This window comes from Amia ocellicauda, chromosome 8 (genome assembly GCF_036373705.1).
Source record: "Amia ocellicauda isolate fAmiCal2 chromosome 8, fAmiCal2.hap1, whole genome shotgun sequence".
NCBI classification, from domain to species: domain Eukaryota; kingdom Metazoa; phylum Chordata; class Actinopteri; order Amiiformes; family Amiidae; genus Amia; species Amia ocellicauda.
This window is the reverse complement of record NC_089857.1, coordinates 16,367,409-16,387,616: the sequence shown is the minus strand read 5'-3', so window position 1 is coordinate 16,387,616 and position 20,208 is coordinate 16,367,409. Positions and strand designations below refer to the sequence as shown.

General features: G+C 40.6%; 1 protein-coding gene across 1 annotated transcript in view; it reads right to left on the bottom strand.

Moving 5' to 3' along the window:
* mapk4 (mitogen-activated protein kinase 4) overlaps positions 1-20,208 on the bottom strand; it is a 38,002-nt gene that overhangs the window by 9,360 nt on the left and 8,434 nt on the right. Inside the window, exons 2-5 of the mRNA XM_066712206.1 lie at positions 17,792-18,849; positions 8,027-8,171; positions 3,405-3,566; positions 2,309-2,510 (exon numbers count right to left, since the gene is read on the bottom strand). Coding sequence (XP_066568303.1) covers positions 2,309-2,510; positions 3,405-3,566; positions 8,027-8,171; positions 17,792-18,343 — 1,061 coding nt within the window. The 5' untranslated portion in view covers positions 18,344-18,849. The remainder of the gene's footprint in view (positions 1-2,308; positions 2,511-3,404; positions 3,567-8,026; positions 8,172-17,791; positions 18,850-20,208) is intronic.

Here is a 20,208-nt window from a genome sequence, read left to right as displayed (position 1 = left end):
CAGGGAAGGGGAATAGTGGTTGGGATGCTGCAGTGTGCCCTGCACCTGAGACAGCAAGTCTGCCTGCAGGGGAAGATGCCAAGGCTCTCTATCCAAGAGGGAAACCACGTCCGCAAACCACAGTCTGCGGGGCCAATGAGGCCCTGCTGAATCACTAATGGGTGGAAGCGCCATTCCGACAGCGGGGGGCCTCCCTGAGAGAGGAGGTCCTCCACCGTGTTGGAGATGCCCGGGAGGTGAGCTGCTCTGTTGAAGCGCAGCTAAGGCTGTATCCATAGAAGCAGACAATGCACTAGATGATATAGTGTGTGCGACTGGAGACCTCCTGCCTATTGATGTTGTGTCCACAACTAGAACATGACTGCCCCCGGAGGGCCAGCATGAAGTGACGGAGACTGAGGAGCAAAGCTCCTAATTCCAGGGTGTTGATATGGAGGGCCTTGACAGGCACCGTCCAACTGCTGCGGATTCCCTGTCCATTGCAGACAGCTCCCCAAACCTGCTTGGAGGTGTCTGTTGTCAACAACACTCGGTGGCAGATTGGCCCCAAGGACACACCGAGGGTTAAATTTGAAGGGCTCTGCCACCAACAAAGCACCTTTCAGCACACCTGAGTGACTGTCACTCGACGTGCTCTGTCACAGCGAGGATGCATCCCATGGGACCGGACTACCACTGCAGAGGCCTTAGATTAAGAAGGCCGAGGTTGAGGGTTTGGGACGCAGCTGCTAGAAGGCCTAGCAGCCTCTAGCAAAGGGACACCCTGACATGGGCTCTCAACCGGACAAGGGAGAGATGTGTTTATGGAGGCACCAGCGTGGACAGCATGGTGATGGAATCGTGGGTTGGCCCAAAAGGCCCAACTAGGAGAGGTGGTCAAGGATCAGGCTTGTGTGGCTCTGAACCTGCTCCTTGGAGTTTGAACAGACCATCTAGATAATTCACCACTGGCAACGCAACACAACACAGTGGGGGAAGGGGACTACACGCTGCCCACACATTACTGCACTGGGGCACTGGGTTGAAAAACACAGGCCGTACAAGCCTAGCTGCACTACATGTGCCGGGGGGGTACTGGGTACTCTGGGCGCCACGCTGTTCGGGATCCATAGCAGGCTTAACACGCAAGGACCACTTCCATGGATGAGTGAGCACAGCAGAGCTCAATCCAGAACACTTGAAGAGCGAGACCTCCTATAGCCGCAGCTGCGGGTTGTAGTGCGGGTGCAAGCTGTCGGAGGAGCCCCCCTTGCAGGCAAGGTCTCTTACGACAGACAGAGGCTTAGGCAGGGCGGCCGGCCTCAGCTATTACTGCGGCTGTGGAAGAAAAAGTCCTGTGGATAAAAACCATCACAGCAATCTAGTCTGAATAATAATAATATTAAACGACTAGTAGTTGTATGTAAAAAGCTGAATTGAGCTGTGGCGCAGACAGTACAAAACAGCATGGCTAATTTTAATAAATTAAAATATAGCCATTACACCAGCAAATTGGTGGGTTGATGGTACTATTTGTATTACCAGCCAGCCAGCAGCTTTGATAGACAAATATCTTCGATACGTTCCATCAAATGCACGCTGAAACCCCTCCCCCTTGGGCAGTGCTTATAACTTGAAAGACAACAAATGTTGTCTTGTACTGACTCATGCATTGCTTCCCTTTATATAGGTTTCTTTATGTAAATATCATCTATATGTATTTTGTTTCCTTAGTTAGTGTCACTGCAAAAAACAACTGCAGCATTGCCCTGGTCAATTTCTTACACAAACAGCACAATCCTCCATTAGCAGTGAAGGCAACACTGCTGGCACCATCTCAGCATGTGAGGAAGCCGTGTAAATAACGAATGTTTTATGCTGAATGATTGCTAAATTATGCCTGTCAGGACTGTTCCATCAAGAAGTAAGAGCTGACAGGAAGCATGATAAATGGAAATGTAGCCATTGTTATTGGATTCTCCACTCTGTCCATCTCACCAAAAAATAGAAACACAATAAAAACCAAACTACTTTCCTTCCACTGTAACAGAGAAACAAAATAATAATCACACTGCGCCTCTTGGTGCAACACTAATACATCGTGACATGTCATAACAGCTTGGGGATTTTGCAATAAAACAGGACTTAAGCAAACCGAAAACACAGGCCAAATTAACACCACTGCTTTTAATAATGGATTAGACGCAGAGGATTTTTAATTTCCTCTCTGAACCAGATTTGCTCTCCACTTTATAACCTGAAACTGCGTGACCGAGCGCAGTGTGCTCTCCCCTGCCCCAGCCCACCCGACACACCAAGCTCGCTGTACCTCTCCCAGTTGGAGGTCTGACTCTGGCTGGCCTCCATCAGCAGGATGTCGTCGATTTCGTCCTCGATGCGGAAGGGGTGCTGGGAGATGGGCTCGTCCTCTGGGCAGGAGTACTGCTGCATGTAGGTGTGCATCAGTGCCGCCTCTGCTGTCAGCCGGTCTATGGGGTTAAAGGTCAGGATGCGCTCCAGGAAGTCAATAGCTGTCAAGAAGAGAAACAAAAAAGTGATTGGAAGATTCCCATAACCAGGCTTCTTCTGTGGACATTAACAATAACACATTCACGTTAAAACTGAAAAAGCAAATGTTCACTTTCCAAACAAGCGTTCTTTGCACCAGTTCGGGGAGGCAAATCTAAATATCATCCTAAACGCAACTACCCAAAGAAGTGTGAGGGGAGCGATGTGGAGAAATCTATGTGGCCTCTTTAGCATTTCTGTCACTTCTGTCACTGTTCTGAAAGGAGATTTACTAATCGATAATGAGGATTAATCACACAATAATCCTCATGTGTGGGGTTACGCCAGGTAAAACGGAGGACAAACTGATTAAACAAAGCAGAACGTGCAAACCTCGATGCCCTAACTGGAATATAATGAATTTCAGGCAATATCATCTGCTCTCCTTTTACAGACATACACCAATACAGCCCACAATCTGCAGTTCCTAAGAAAAAGAAAGTGCTGCCATGAACCCTACGGCAGTCGTATCTGAAAAGTTAAACAAGGCTGTGACAGATATTTTATTTGAACTTCATCAACACCACATCAACGAATACACTTAAATGAACCTCTTCGATGGAATATCCAAGTTCTCGAAAACTTTCACATTTGCAATTGACGTATGTCATATATATCTTTTACTTTGGTTTATATTGTACGGGCTCAAACAAAAACAGATCATGCCAATTCTCCAGACCCCTGTTCAGGACATTCATGTCACGCAGTTCATCCAAGGCCATTGGTCAGATGGAAATGCTGTACCTCAACTGGAACGAGCCCTGAGATTGAAAGCTCTTGCTGGTTCAGTAATACAATTGTTTTTGGTTTTTTTAACATCTTTACCAGTGAGGAGCTGTCTGAGAGCCACAGTTTACCTTCTGCCTTGACTTCTGGCAGCAGGTCTTTGAAGGACTTCTTGACCTCCCAACCAGAGCTGATGTAGGTGGGCATGACTTTGAGCAGCTCCTGCTTGTCCTCCTCCCGAATCACTGGAATGGTGTCAAGTATGAGCTGCATCTGCTCCAGCTCGTGAGCGCCTGTGACCAAACAGCAGAAGCAGGTGTAATGTGTTGCATATCAATATTTTTATTGAACTGATGGGAGCATGCCTTTATATATCTTTTCTCTATCTAAAGCTAAAGAACACAGAACTAGAGAGGGGCCTAAATAATACATAATGATAATCAAATAATAATCCACACACATCTTTCTGGAATATGCCTCATAAAGTGCCAGAGGCTTCTGAGGCTTGCTTCACATTCTCTAAAAACCTAAAAAATGAAAATAAACAAACAAAATCAACTGCTCCTTGCCTGATAGACTGATTCGATTTTAGAGCACATTGATGGCTTTCAACAGACACTTTGCTTAAGGTGAAAGTGTTGAGAAAGATTATTTTGAGTTGCGCAATGTGAAAATGAGCTCATACAACATCAGAAAACAAGTAAATGCTGACACAAGACTTTACAACTTACATTTATATGTAGAGCTTTAAATAGTTTGTTTCTGATTTTGACCAGGTGTCTCTTTTAACATATTTAGCGCTTTCTTAATTCTACTCTGAAAAAGCTGTTCGTGACAAAACAAAGATACTGCATTTTAAATAGATGTCTTCATTGAGTGAAACAAAAGTAAACCAATTACATGATTCACTCACCTCCACCTACATTTAACTGGCATTTTGCATGATTTAGCTCCCAGTGCTTCAGTTGTCTCATTGTTCATCTTTTCTATTTTTTACTGCAAACTAAAAAATCTCTTAAAATCAGGATGCAGCTGTCTTTTAATGACATCCAATTAAGTTTGAGCCCTATTTACGACCTTTAATGGGCAGACTATAAAAACTATAGAAGCCATTTTGTTTGAATGCTTTTACTTTTCAAACATTTGTCTTGGTTGCATTGAAAGTTTGTGTTGACATGTTGATGTTTTCGGTTTGCGGGACAATAGAAAGTGCATTAATGACTGGCCTAGATATGTCAGAAGGTAGCATTCCCATACATTATACAAAATGGATGTTAAGTCCAGTTTGTGCCAATTCCATGTCTTGCAAAATATTTATAAATAAAATGCCATCCTGCAACATCTGCCTTTGTGACGGGTTCACCTCCATTTTGGCGAAATAACAAAAACTAACAAGGTCTTAAAGTAAAAACAGTATGAAAACAAAGCATGGTCCAGTCCTACACAGTCACTTTATAGATATGATCCACCTAGGTTTTTGTTTTTTAATAAATGTGTTTGTATCTTAATTTGAGATCTTCAATAATTCTTTTCACTTTTGCCCTCCTAATCTGGATTAGATTCTAGGACAGAACAGATGAACACAGGCACACGTGCACTGTCAAACCATTTGCATCTTCTCACGCTGCGAGTCCACAGCACAAACAGAGCTATGGCAATGTAGGGAAGACTAATGCTGCATTATCTCATTGATAACACTGTGGGTGCCCAATGAGCAAAAAGGTTGCTATTACTGTTTCTGGCTGCAGCAAACCTATCCAGCCCTGGCAGCGCCTGGCCACTTAAATACCACCCAGTGTGAGATCCTGGTTACAGTCAATTTGGCGCCAATAAGTGAGACCTGGATTATCAAATTGTAGCCTTTCCTGCATATAATAAAAAACCTCTCTCATGTACATCTTGTGCTCCTCTCCCAAACAAGGGGTGATGATGATAGATTTAAAAAATGCATACAGAAAATGACTCCTGCATAAGTTAGATATTAAATTGAATTATATGTTTTGTACCACAACTATCCACCAGAGTATCACAATCAAACCCAAGGACACTGAATACAATATGAGTTTCAAGACCCGCAAGAGCAGGGTCAATCAAACTCATCTGATTTAGCGAATATCTGGTCATTTAATTTCTTCCCTGTTGTTTGTCTTTTCCACTTGCATTGATCCCATTCAGACTGAAAGGGTGATTATCAGGAAGCACACAGGGGAAGCAAATTTATACTGGGCAACGCTCGAAAGAAATGCCAGGAAACGACTTCCAAAATCTGACAGATAGGTACAGAAGTGTGGCAGTGTATTACTGTCATACCAGCTTACTATCTAATTGCTTTGCTCATGCAGTGTGCATTCAGTTAATTACTATTCTCCCTTTACTTCTTTAGCACCAACTCTCTTGTCAAAAGCGGTTTTCAAAGACCAATGACATTTGAAATGGAAACATATGGAACACATGAAGGTTGTCTTGGAATGCCCATTATCTTTCCAGGATTATCCTTCCCAGTCCTTAAGGAAGAAGGAAACGCCAACCCTATTTATCCTATTAATCCCACCAACCTATACCTACTACTAAATTGTACTACCCATCTATAAACCTTCTCTGTAAATCACTATAATCTGTGGAATAGCCTGGTCTGTGCTTTGTGATAATGCAGATAAAATACATTACTGCAAAATTTTAACTGCGTATATATTTAGACATAACCTGAACATTGCATAGGGGACTAAACACATCTTAAAGAATGCCTGACACAGGCTTTTAGTAATGAACAAACTGTTAAAGCAGCATATTGATCTGAACTGCAAGAGATGTGTCCTAAGGTGCTATTCATCCACAGCATGTGTAATCTAATCAGTCATAATCAAGCCCCTAGCCACCAACTTTAATGATATGATCGTTCCATGTCTCCTGAATGTGTTCATACTGTAAAAGTACAAATCAGTAATTAGCCAATCAATGATAGGCATCGACAATCTCATACCAAGGTAAACAAAGAGGAGAAGCACAGAAAGATATTAATCCTATTGACTAAAATGGTGAAAACATTTCTGATAATTATACAATAATCTGGGTAAACCCCCATGTACATAATACAATTCTAGGTTATCACCTGGCTAGATGCTAAAATGACTGTATATTTAAAAACAAAAAATAGCAGGTTTTAAATCAAAGAAGGGCTAAAAAGGATGGATACCTTTTCTGACAGTAATTTGAGCATATTACTGGTAGGTGGGTTCTGACAGTAGGCTGTAACTACGTGGTTGGTCAGAAAATCACAGAGATCATATTTTTAATGTATTTATTATTTATAAGTCTGCCTAGGTATGTCATGGAAACTATAAAGTGCTGTAGAGATATATTAAGTATAAATAAGTAACAATGAACTATTTTAGAATGTATAAGAGATTTAGATTTAAAAGTACTGAATTTGGTTAATGAAAAAGAGTATTTTTTGTATGCATACATAGCATACAGTAGTTTCTGTAAAGATGTTGGTAATATATGACATGCAAGTAGTTAAAGGATAGTTATCTCTTCCTACTAACCTCAGGCACATTAGGTGAAGTTATTCTATCAGAAATGCAAATGATCCTGTCCGAATGTATTACTTACGTGTGTTTTTGCAAATTTTAAAATGTGAACTGCCAGCAAACTGCTTTGGATTGTGAGCCGTAGTGTTGATGCTATTAAGCTCTGTAATAACAAGTGCAAATCTTCTCTCAGCTGATGAAGTGAAACAAGACCAAGCGCCCAAATGTGATGTGACTGACAAAATTGCTCAGCTGTATATTGGGGGTTAGCAAAAATTACCCATTCATGCATGCAGAAAACCATCTAATGCCTAAATCATTTTTTGGGCACTAGCAACAATAGGGAAGTATCAGTTGCCAAATTTGAAGTTTAAACACATAACAAGATATGTAATGATGAAAAAACCCTCAGATTAATGTTTACCCATTCTGTAGATGTGCCAAATGTATTTTCACAAAATATACCTTTTTCCTGTCACATGGATATGAACGAGACCAAGTTGCAGCACAATCAATTTTTAACCAACCTTTAAATCCACATTCAGTTTAAACCACACTGTGACAGTCACCTTGACCTGAAGCATAAAAGACACTCAACACCGAGTGAAATTAGAGGCCAAGGGGGGAACTAGGTAAAGCCTGGATATATTCCTCAGTCATGGTTACTATGGCAAAGAATAATAACAATGATGAAATATTTTAAAAAATAAAGAACTATTTTACAGACATTTTTGATGACATTTTCAAATGGCTTTCTATTGATTAAAAAAAAGACAAATAATAATAATAATAATAATAATGGAAATTCTTAGATTATGGAAACCTCTGCAGAATTCATGCATTGATCTGGTGATATCACAAACCTCTGACTAAAACTGCCATGAATTCTGGGATACTTCACCCTGTGACCTATTCCTAGCACAGTGATCACATGTCCCCGATTACTGCCTGATGATTACACAGATTTATTTTCAAAGTTTTTAATTGTGACATCTGAACACTCAGCTGGTGTTGTCTACTGTATGACTGAGTGGTTCAGGTATCCACTCTGTCCTGTACACACTCATATATGGGATATTTTAAATCAGTCCCCAGTGAATGCCATGTAAGACGTGATCAAATACAAAGATGTACCAGCTGCTTGCTGTGCGGCTCTGAAAATCTGAACATTGTCCAACATTTCTCTGAGAAAGGGGTTCTGAGCCCGGACAAGGAATACCTACCTGCAAATAACATGCGCCCTGTTAACATCTCTGCCAAGATACAGCCGGCTGCCCACATGTCGATGGCTTTGGTATAGTTGTTAGGCGAGAGCAGCAGCCGTGGGGATCTGTACCACTTAGTCACAAGTCCCTCAGACAAGTATCCCTGAAAGGCAAAAACAAGGTCAAAAGAATGAACTCACTTAGTTTTGTGACCAGAAGCTGTGAAGAACTGTAATGAGAACAGGAGTGGAAAAACCTGCAAAGTCATGTTATGGATGCTAGTGGATACAATATGAGTTCTGATGGGGTTTTCTTTCTTAGACTGATAAGGTACTAATTACCAGATGAGCAATATATGCCTAGTGGTCTCAGTTACGTTGTTGATATAATCCAATGTTCTGATATCATCTTTTAGAGATGTAGGAGCACATGAGCAATACAGTGAATAAAGCTCAAGACTTCCTTTCTCAATATACAGTCAGACAGAATGTATCAGACTATTTATTTCTCTAGGACTGCTAAACTATCTAAGTTATGCAAGACAATTATTATTATTATTATTATTATTATTATTATTATTATTATGTATTTCTTAGCAGACGCTCTTATCCAGGGCAACTTGCAAAACATAAGAGCATTATAAAAGTGAAATACAGTCCAGAATTACAGATCAAACAATTTCAAAATTACACTCTAGACAAATAAGCAGCACTAGCCACTACACAAGTGGCTATGGATTAGGTAAATGTTTGTTGAGTGTTTTCTTTCATATATATATATTAATTGTGAAAAAAACAGTAAGTGTACTTGGGTGAGAGCAAGTTTACATTGTTACACAATAGATTTAAAACAGAATTAAATGAAATGTCATTATGGGGCACTGCAGGGCTCTTCAATGTCCTAAACTAATCCAAAAAGCACCAGCCATAACATGTTACCATAGCTTAAGGCTTGAGTTTGCTGAAGATCAGAGATTGTCTTATTGTATTTTACTTTCTGTTGGCATTACATTCAGAGACATGTTCACCCTTTTCTGAAACGTTCTCCGTGGAGCCCCCTGAAGAATTAAGTGACCTTTTAAAGAAAGAGGCTGTGGCACATCTGTGTGCAGAGGAACAACAGGCACGTAGAGACACAGACTTCAGCAACGTGGCTGAAGGGGCTACACACACTTTGGGCAATGGACAGCACAGGCACAGGATTTCACACAAACTATTTAAACAAACAAGAGACACAAAGCACACTGACAGACATCAGAAGCAAGGGCAGAGAGTCAAAACTCAGCTACAGGACAATTATGCGCAGTAACCCACAACACGTCCGCAGTGCTTTGAAGCAAAGACCCGCAGCATTAATGGAACTGAGTAGCCAGTTAAACTGAAACATTGCTTGATACCACATTGCTGTATGAAGATAACTGTCAGTTTAATTGATGAAGAAGAAAAACATTCTGACTGTTCCCAATAGCTGGAGAAATAAAAACATTGCTCTGCTCTTGAACTGTGTAAGTGAAAATAAATTTGATTTGCTCTTGAAACCCCTTCTTTGAAATGTTATTTATAAAAACTGTTTTCCCTTCTGTCAATTTTCTGCGTCACTCCATACTTCACCCCCTGCAGCTGCAACTCGCACTCCATGAAAAGAGTCTGAAAACTGTCAAAGAAGGCTTTCATTACCGAATCTCTCCTCAACATGTTCAAATGAACAATCAGGAATTAAGTTAGAAGAATTACAATCAGTCTTCTTCACACAGGTGTGGATTTTCCAAATCACCAGGTGAACTACTCTCTGACCAACTATCAGCGTGCCAGTTTAACATCATGTGATCTTGGGAATTGTTTTGAATTCTTAAAAACAAATAAAAAAACTCCAAGATACATCAAAAAATAAAAAATAAAATGGCTCCAATCCACTTAAAGGAATGCCCCTGGTAATAAAGGCAGCTAAAGCCACATTATCAATCAGGCCAATGCTGAATGCCATTTTTCCTTTGTATGTGAAGCTCGGTTAGCTTAGCAGCATGACTCTTTGCAAACACAGATCATTGTAATAAATTTCTGTCCACCAACGTTCCAGTCACTTGCTAGTTACACTCAAGCCAGAGACAATCTCATTCATTCTGACAAAACTGAATAAAAAATGTATGACAGGGAGCCCGGGTTTGTGAATGTGTCTGTGTGAGAGATAAAGCTCTCGCAGATTGACTTCCACCTCCCACTGCTGCCTACTTCCACGCTCAGAGCTCAGTAACCCCTGCTGACATGGTAATCTCTTCCCCTGATTAAAAAGGGGTTGTGAAGATGACATTACAGCTCACCGGCTGGAAACAAAATAACAGCGGAGATTTAGCTTAACCCTGACGACTTAAGCAGATGCGACTTTGCATTCGACTCTGGAACTAAACATATGAGAGCCGATCACAATTGAAACTGTTTTCATGAAGGACACCATGAGGAAAGAGTACCCCAATAATTCAACAGCACAAAACTAAATTGAAAAAGAGCCTCACCTTCCAGGCACATATTCTTTACTCTAACGACTGACTAATTAGTCTGGAATGGGTATCACCTTACTTTCTTGGCTTTTTAATAAACTGAGAGATCGAGGATGGTCACAGAAATGACAATCTATTTTACTTTGTGCAGAATTTGTCTAGCAAAGCCAAATGAGGTGTTTTTTTTTTTTGCAAGGTGACATATAAGGGTTTACTATCTACATGCAAACTATTTGCCCACTTCTATCCCGTTAATGCAATGTGAAAGTACAGCACAAACCAGTCCTTGAATGACAGTTGCAAAGGAAGATAGATATGAGCCTGAAAATAAATAATCATTTTACTAGTGAACAATCCTGAAGGCAGCTTCCTTAAACCTGTAAAATCCAGATCCTATACAGTCCATTACTGGGGCAAAAGTTTCCATTTCCCAGCATTCTCCATCACACTCTTCTGGGACCGATCCAATCACCTGGCTGCAAAAGTGGCGATGTAACTAAGGCTGCTCTGCACCCTTTTGAGTCACTGTACGGTTCTCCTTCCCCTGAGCCAAACTGAAAGGGCAGCAGAACGAGTCTTCATTAATGTTTAATGAGCGGCTGCTGGGAGACGCTGCCGAGAGGTGGGTGCCTCCCCTCTGCCTCATTTCCTTCCTTCTCTTCAGGAGATTAATTATTTGTAAGGCTGACAGAGGTGTGGGCTGCAGAGAGACATTTCATATACAAAGCTTGTAAACAGGCAACTTAACCCTCAGTGGTGCAAGCTATAAGCACGAACAGAAAACAATGCTATTGTGTCATTCAGAAGTTTGAGATTCCAGTTGTGCACTGCTGTGTTCAAAGATTAAACATCTGGATGTGCCTTTTATAATGGTGGTCTTCAGTCTCGAGGTGTGGCCAATTCTTAGAAAGCAATGTTCTTCAATTGAGCATTCTAGTTTGTGCAGGTGTGCAGAGGTTATGAAATTTCACAAAAAAAGCAAATATATATGAAATACTATATTAACAGCAAATGAGTGAATGAGTGAAGAATTCAATATAAATTACAGATTGATTCATAAAAGGGGAATAGTAGAATTTTACTGCTTTGTTAAATTAAGTCTAAATACTTGCTTTTCTGTTTTTCCTTTACATAATAGTGTTTTGTTGTTTTAAAGTATGTGTCATTCATGCCAACAAATTACTGCACCACAACGTCCATTCTGCACACTGCATCGCATTCATCCTTCAGTCATTTTTGAAAGAATAGTTAGTATTGTCATGATCAATGAAGCTAGCGCAAGTTTCTCTGGTCCTGGAGGGCTGAAATGCTGCAGGTTTGTTTAAGACCTCTTTAAATCAGTGCTTCCTTAGAGTGCAATAAGGATCCTGAATTAGAATTGCTATACATCACGATGTGTTGCTTTAACTGTGTGAGGACCATTCCTGCAACTTCTCTATTCTCCCTTCTTATTGTGATGGGTTTTAAAGAATGAAGGTCTTACACAATCATTTTCAAGATGCCAGTTTGCATCTGTGCCAGGAAGCTCTTGCCGTCTGACTTCACATGCTGCAGCTAAGGAAACGCATTCCTCTGAAAGCAAGAGAAGTGACAGTTATCTCTGTTTCAGAATCGCAGTAGAGAGCAAAGCTGCCTTGTACATGTTCCTCGCACTTTGACCGTGGTTTGGCCTTTTCTCTCTCAGCGGAACTGAACTTTTCCTCCCTTGCCTGATTGCAGCACAGACGGGCTGAGGGGAGGCTGTGAAGGACTGCTTGAACACACACACTCAAACACCAGCAAGCACACAAATCAATAGTTTTGTTTACTGGAAGCTGGTCCTAATCCTGGTTTTTGGACTGTGCAGACCTGTGTGTTTGCCACAGGGTGGAGTGCAAAACATGAAACTTGGAGTCCCCAATAGAGTGTTTTTTTCCCCATTCACTATAAAGGTGTACATTTTAGCTCAACATTTTTGGGGGGATGTAAAAAACCCAAGGCTGGGGTTAAGCCTTCGAAATGGATTTCAGTCTTAATATGTTTTGCCCTGGGGGCTTAAATAGTGGTTCCTTCTCCATTTCAGTCCCACACAATACCGGTTATGCAATTCCCATTGGCTGACTCCCAGGATACACAGATATTAAGGATGTCGTGTGAAGTCCAAGCATCATAAAGGCTGCCTGTTGCCATGGCAGACAGGGGGGGGTTCCCTCACTTCAGGGATTGTGAAATTTACGATTCCTCAAGGCAACAATAATGAACTGCAGCATAGTAAGTTGTTACCTTAAAATATTAAGATCCTGTGCCATTTTAATTGAATAGAAATGGACAGTCCCCATTGAAGATAAAATAATGATACACATTGTTGTCCCATACTGTATGAGACCAAGAAACCTACACTCAAAATTATGGGAGGCAAGGTGAAGTTTCCAATCAGAGACAGACGTTACTCTAGGTGTGTGACAGAAATTGTTATTTTCTATCAGGTAAAAGGTTTGCTAACTTTGTATGGACAGTTTATGTATAGGATATGAATCCAGAGTTTACTTATTTTATTCACGGTTATGTCAATAGACTCATCAAACCACTGTTTAGTAGCAGAGAAAAACACACATTCCTCTGGGGTTTTTGATAACTGATAACATGCAAACCCCAATGACACCACACTGGAACGAGCTCTGGTCTGACTGGAACTAATTGCATGGTCACCTAATTAAATCGACTGGACATTGTTTAAGGTTCATCCTATTGACTTCCTGTCAAAACAACAACACAAAGCTACCAAAGCTCCAGACCACCTTGCTACTTTTGAGCTAAATGTTTGCTTCTGGCACTTCCAAAGCATTGCCCACATTTATGAACACAAATGAATAATCACATATTATGGGGCATCTTTTTGCAAAACTGTTGAGCAAAACAGACATGCGGAGATAATCCACAATAAGGGTTGCAGCAAGTTTCCAACAAATGAGCCTCAAGCGGTTTCATCTTTCAGAATGGATTTTCAGGTGGTAAAGATAGGATTGGAATACCAGAGTCCTTCAGGTTGGGTCTCTGGAACTTATTACTGGACAATGTCCTGAGAGAAATGTTACTGTTAATTAAATAATGATTTTGAACACAACATAATAGAGTTCTGGCCCTGGTGGACTATCTCTGAGATCCTGTTTACTCTTTGGCCAACAAAGTCCAACCAGTTTATATTCCCATGCACCTTGCTTCATCCAGACTTGGTGATCACATTCCACTCTTTGGGTTTCTTGACTTGGGTTATTCTTTTTAAATTGATCTCTAACACTGATGAAAGGGCTTCTCAAACAGATCCGTCTCACCAGCTCATTGATCCCTTGCCTGTGTGATTTAAGTCAATATGTTTTTTGCAGCTTAGAAAATCTCTCTCCAGGCGGGGTTTTAGAAATAATGATTCAGTTAACCTATTTCTGAATGCCATGTGATTGCCATAGCAAGCCCACTCCCCCTCACTTGCTGAAGTAGCCAGGCTTGTCATCTGATGGGGTAAAGGTAATTTGTAACTTGCTCTTTGTCTCTCTTATGTCCCCTCTGCACTCAAGATATGGAGTGTGGCCAGGCTGGAAATTGCCAAAAAATGGGCACAAAATGAAGGGGGGTTTCATTCAGAGACAGAATAAGCTCTTAATAACTCCTTGATGGATTATTAATCAGTTGCCCCAGCAATGTCTGTGCTCTCTCCATGGCTCTCCAGTGTAATAGAGTGTGTGTCTGAAACATTGTCACTCATTTTGAACCATCCTGGGAAAACCATTGATTCTTAAAATACATTTTATATAGGAACACCATTACAAAGGAGAGTAGGCTATGTTTATCAACCCTGCAAAGTGATGCAGCTAACAAAGGTAAATGTCCACCATGTCTTGGCTTTCTCTCCACATTGCTAATTATACTATGTAACACAATTTTTGTTCCTGGGTAGTAAGTGTTATTTCCTAATTGCTTATGCCTCAAAAGTATAGAAAATGGCTATTATTCCCCACAAACTTTGCATTTGTGACCAGGACAGTGATATTTTGAAATGTACCTATTTCCAATGAGAAAATGGGCGAATATTGTGTGTTTTTGTTCACATAAAGTCAGAAAAAAAACCCATATGAATCCAAATTAACATGTATTTATACTAAAGTAATACAAAAATGACTACAAAAGATTTAGAAGTGAGTAGTTTTTCGAGATTTACGATTATACTGTAAATACATCTAAAAAAACTACTTACTTTTTCTCATTGGAAATATTTAAATTTCAAAATATCACTGTCCTGGTCACAAAAGCAAATTTTGTGGGGAATAATAGCCATGTTCTATACTTTTGAGGCATAAGCAATTAGGAAATAACACTTACTACCCAGGAACAAAAAAATAAATAACAATTGTTACACAGTGTTATCAAACATGGTGGGCAAAAATACACAAAAGTGTTTGTTTTCTAATTCCCTCAACATGCTTAAGGTTTTGCAGAAACAAACGGTCAGATGCAGTATCTATCTGTCTGTCCATCTGTCCGTCAATTCTGATATGAACTAGGAATCACAAGTCTGACAGCTAAAACAGTTGTGTCCCGCAGAAATCTCTGGAGTGACAACCTCTGCGTTCCACTACTGCCACCGTTCTCCCATCGTTCCTCTCCAGGGCATCCTGCTGACACACTGACTCCAGTGCTGTCTGTCTACCACTGTGTCTGTGGCAGAGAAGGTCTTGGACCACATACACAGCAGGCTATAAATAACTACCTTGCTATTGTCATTGTCCAGGGGGGTGTTTTCTTAAGAATCCAACAGAACAATTCACAGGACTGCATTAAAACCATACATAAATACAAATCAAAAACAGCACATGCTAGGGGTTCTTTTATAAAAATGTAAGCAGGGCAATACATTATTTCTGAATATTCTGTTATTACAAGTATACAGGCAAGAGCTAAATGGTCATATGTGTTGCAGTGTATAAAAGTGTATTAAAAGTGAGTGCTCAGTGTATTATTTGAAAGTGCAATAAAAAATAGGTGCTGTGATCCATTTGAATCAGTTAATGTCATTGTGGCTTTTACTGGAAACAAGCAGACCTCTTATCTCTTCTCAGCTGTCAATATTGTGTACAGTGTACTAGTTCAATATCATGCTGCATACTTTCCTTAAGCATGTAAGATTGCAGTAAATATCTGCTTAAAAGTGCAGTAGGTTTTTAATCTACCCCAGGAAGTAAATACTTGTGTTTCTATTTTTTCATGTGAGATGTCTCTTTCTCTTTTTGCCTTTTTTCACATTCTTGTATAAAACATTAGAAGCTGCATTAAATCTCCCTGCAGTCTATTTTTGGCAAATGTGTGCAATTCGGTGTGGATTGCGATCAGAGTTTAGTGAAACATAAGTATACTTGCATTCCAGCCCTATTTTGAAACAGTTTTGCATTAACTGTGAGCATCACATTACAGAACAGCACTAGTGTTCCATTCTCAGTAGCAATTCAGTACAATTCATACTTGTATTTTCACAGCTTTCACATTTTAAACAATTTACCAGTGCCTTTAGATCATCAGGTATTCTGGTGTTTTGGGATTTTTCGCCGACATCAATGAAATGTAATCCTGCGTGTACTGTCTTTTTATTAAAAATAATAATCTTTATCCTATACAATTTGATGTGCCTTTTAAATTCACAAGGGTTGTGCTTCAATAAATACAGCCCTTTCTTTGTTATTTTCTTCAATTCCTCAATGATGTGCTCAATTATTTCCCATAAGATTGAATTTAATTAAACATATACCAGCTACATGGTCCACATATGGGATGTTACCAGGCATTACCTTCTTTTGAACAACTGTGAGGAACCCAATTTTTCTTCAGTGGTATTCAAGTCTGAACTCTGAATTTATTTCCTACAAGTTTAAAATGAAGAGCTTGGCTACTCAAAAGAAGCCTATATCAGTATCTTTAGAGTAGTGAAGGGATCTCACAGTTCTGACTGAGATACAATCTCTCTCACTCACTCTCTCTCTCTCTAGGCTCAGCTGCAGACTTTTCTGCATGATCTAAGAACCGTTCATAATCTCCCGCACATCAGCACGTAAATTATGAACACGGCTGATGTCTTCCCCCATCACATCTTGAGGTTCAGTGCAATTTCTTAAGACAAGATGCCAGATGTGGCTACAACTGAAGCAGGTTTGTATTCCCAAACCTTCTAATAACCATAGTCTTTTCTTAATAAAAAAAATAAAATGTGTAACTTGTATATGTGGAGCATTAAGAAGTAATACCAAAAGTGTTTTTAAAGTTTTCACCAAAATAAAAGATAGTTTAAATCCTGTGCATGTTGTTGAGAAAATAAAAGACAATATATTAGTTATTGAACATTGTGTTTAGATGTGGAGTCATCGTGTGCCCCGCTGTCCAGCTGTCTTTGGAAACCTGCACTGTGCTGGAGAGCTCCACAGACACAGCTCTCCCCTCAGGCTTTGTCCATTTGAAACAGCACAACAATAAGTGTTTGTGTCAATGTGAGACTGTATATATTTGATTGGAGGACAGGCACAGTTCCTAATAATACCAACACTCCCAGCATTGTTCCTGATACCTTCACTCCGCCCCAGTTCTGTCCAAACAATTTCTCATTCCAGCTGGCAATGCCCAGACAGCCAGTGAGGGGCACAGCTTGGAGCTGAACATGCAATCCACAGGAAGCTGAGTGTATCCTACACCTTGGCTCTGGCTACTCTGGCTTCCTGATTGTTTTAGATGAGTTTTAAAAATACAGCTATTGATTTTTTTAAGATGCATCACAGCACAGCTCATTTGAAAACTTATTTACTCACTTAGGCTTTCAGTTTCAATTTAATCACACAGGCCTTGGCGGTGCTTTTCACAAAAGGTATTATAAGAAATTAGAAGTTTGCTAGAGGCTGTTAACAGAATGAATATTCACCTGTTTTCAACATACTTTTGTTCCAAACACTTTATTTGATGCACTAATTATTAGTTAATGTAAATGTAAGTTTATTTTTTTGTTAATGTGCCATGGGACATTGATGGACTATAATTAATTCCTTGCTATTTGCCAAGTGTCAATTAATTTATTTAAAAAAATAATGTATTTACTAAACTTGTGGTTAAAATTTAATAAACATAAACATCCACAATTGCCCTATAAGATAAAGAGTGACCAAAAAGGTTGCCCTGAAAACAAAATGAAACATGGAGATGGAGTTTACCCATTCCTCAGAGTGGTCTGAGGCCAGTGTAATCAAAGTGAAACACACACCAGTGGGTCAGGAGTGCCTTACTTTGTGAGAGTAGTGGGGGTCTACAATCCGAGCCAGGCCGAAGTCCCCGATCTTGAGCAGCAGCTCTTCAGTGTTGATGAAGATGTTGGCCGGCTTCAGGTCCCGGTGGAGCACATTGGCCGAGTGGATGTACTTGAGGCCGCGCAGCAGCTGGTACATGAACAGCTTGGCGTGATCCTCCGACAGGGGGCCTTGCTCCAACAACCGAGACAGGTCTGTCTCCATGTGCTCCTGGACGATGTACAAGGTGCTGAGCTCGCAAAGGTCCATGGGCAGGGGCCGGCCGCGGGGCCCCAGGACCTCAAACACACGCACCACGTTGTCGTGCTCCAGCCGCCGGATGATCTTGACCTCCCGCAGGGCATGCTTGATGCTCAGGGAGTCTGTGACCACGATCTTCTTCACCGCCACCTTGCGTCGGCTCTGGCTGTCCACTGCCGAGAGTACCAGCCCATTCGCCCCATACCCCAGGGGCTTGAGCTCCACAAAACGCCCCCCGAGGTCAAAGCCGTGGAAGCTCGACACATAGTCCAGCTTGGCTGCCATTCTCATATAGTTGAAGGCATCCTATGTGGCATCAGATAGGCTAGGTTGTTATTTCTCAAACCTGTTTCTATATGTATGGAGTCAATAAATAAATGTGTTTCTTTGATTGTTTTTAAAGCTGCACATAAAACCAGTGTGCAACAGGAATATTTTCAACAACAGGAAAGAAAGTTAAGACAACTACACTGGGCTTCCTTTAACTTCTTTGTTGATGCCCCCTTGAAAGAGTGGTGTCCTTCCAAAATCTCCTGTCCCAAGTTGAGCACTTCTTCCCATGGCAGCCTGGAGAGTCGTTCCTGGCTCAGCGTTGAGATCCCATCTCCGAGGCCGGCACTCCCCCGCAGTGGTGCTCCGCAGGGCCTGACGTCAGCGCAGGCCTCCTTTAGTCGCGCATGCCTCCCGCTGCACCCAGCCAGCCTGTCCGCCCCTCACAGCTCACTGAGATTTGCACAGCCGATCGGCCTGCCAGCGTTGCTCCCCGTCCTTGGCTGCTTTCCATCTCTGTTCTCCTCCTGGAAAAAAGACAAAGGATGACAATGAAAAAAGGGCGACTGGAGATTAATTCTTAACAAGAGCCTATACTGAGAGCACATAGGTCTCTGCATTAAGTCCTCCATCGCTTCCTCATGGTTAATGTGAGCTAAAAACCTAAAATAAAGTGTTATCAGTCACACCCTAGCCTCTGATTAATTCAATTTGTGTGTTCTAGGTTTCCGGAAGCTCCAGCTCTGACCATAATATGCCAAATTATAATCATATCATATATTTTGTTCCTTCGAATTTGTGTTTTAACACTGAACCTGATATCTCCAAGCTGCAGATGTCTTTTTTGTATCATGATGGCTACTTCTTGTGCATCTGATATTTTCCGGTCAGATATTACATTATTACTATTGAAATGCAGATGTTTCAGTGTTAAGCAATAACTTGTGCAAATATTTAAACTTAAATTAAATTAAACCACAAAAAGAACACAGCTATTCTCATCATCAATTTAATTTTGCTGAGGAACTGTAACAATTTACTGTAGGGTCTGTAACTCCATGGCTGATTTGCATGAACAAATACAAAATATTGGACAACTTCGTTATTTGAAAGACTAATTCTGAAGTTGTTTTTTTTTAAATCACATTTTTAATATGAAACAATACAAAATCTACAATCTGGTAATACAGCCTCCAAAACACAGCAAAAAAAGAGAAAACATATAATACTAACAATAACTAGAAAGAATATGAATATATATTTATGACCACATCTTAATTCGAGGGAACTGAGGCAAAACACTCTGTACAGTCTCTTCCAAAACTGTCTCACAATAAAGCAGCTCAGTTTGCCGTCGCTGACAATGCCCCCACAGTCCAGCACTGCCATTCAGCCCCCGCGCTGAGCACAATGGTGCTGGGTGCTGCCTGGAAAACAGCGTGGAAGCACTTTCCTTTATCTGCGGCTCAGGTCACACGTGAAACTGAATTTACAGTGCTGTGTAATCTACTGTTTGACAGTAATACACAATTAACACGCTCAAATGTGAGAGACTCCAGACTGTCCGGAGGAAACAGTAATTGCCCCAGTAGACGCCATATTTTATTTCACCTTTCAGAAGTATGGGATACAACCTATTCTACTTCTATAGACATATACTACTTCTATTGTAACTAAAAATAAAACTTTACTACTTATTATTATTATAATTATTATTATAAATCACTCCATATTTCTTTCCACAGTTAGCATCTTGACAACTTTTGTAATTACTTTTGACAGTAAATGATTGATGTCTATCTTGGTCTATATTTAAAATCTCTCCCCTTGGGCACATTTTGTTTTTTCCAGTGCTATTTTGTGCGTCTGCTTTTCTGTCCCCTGTG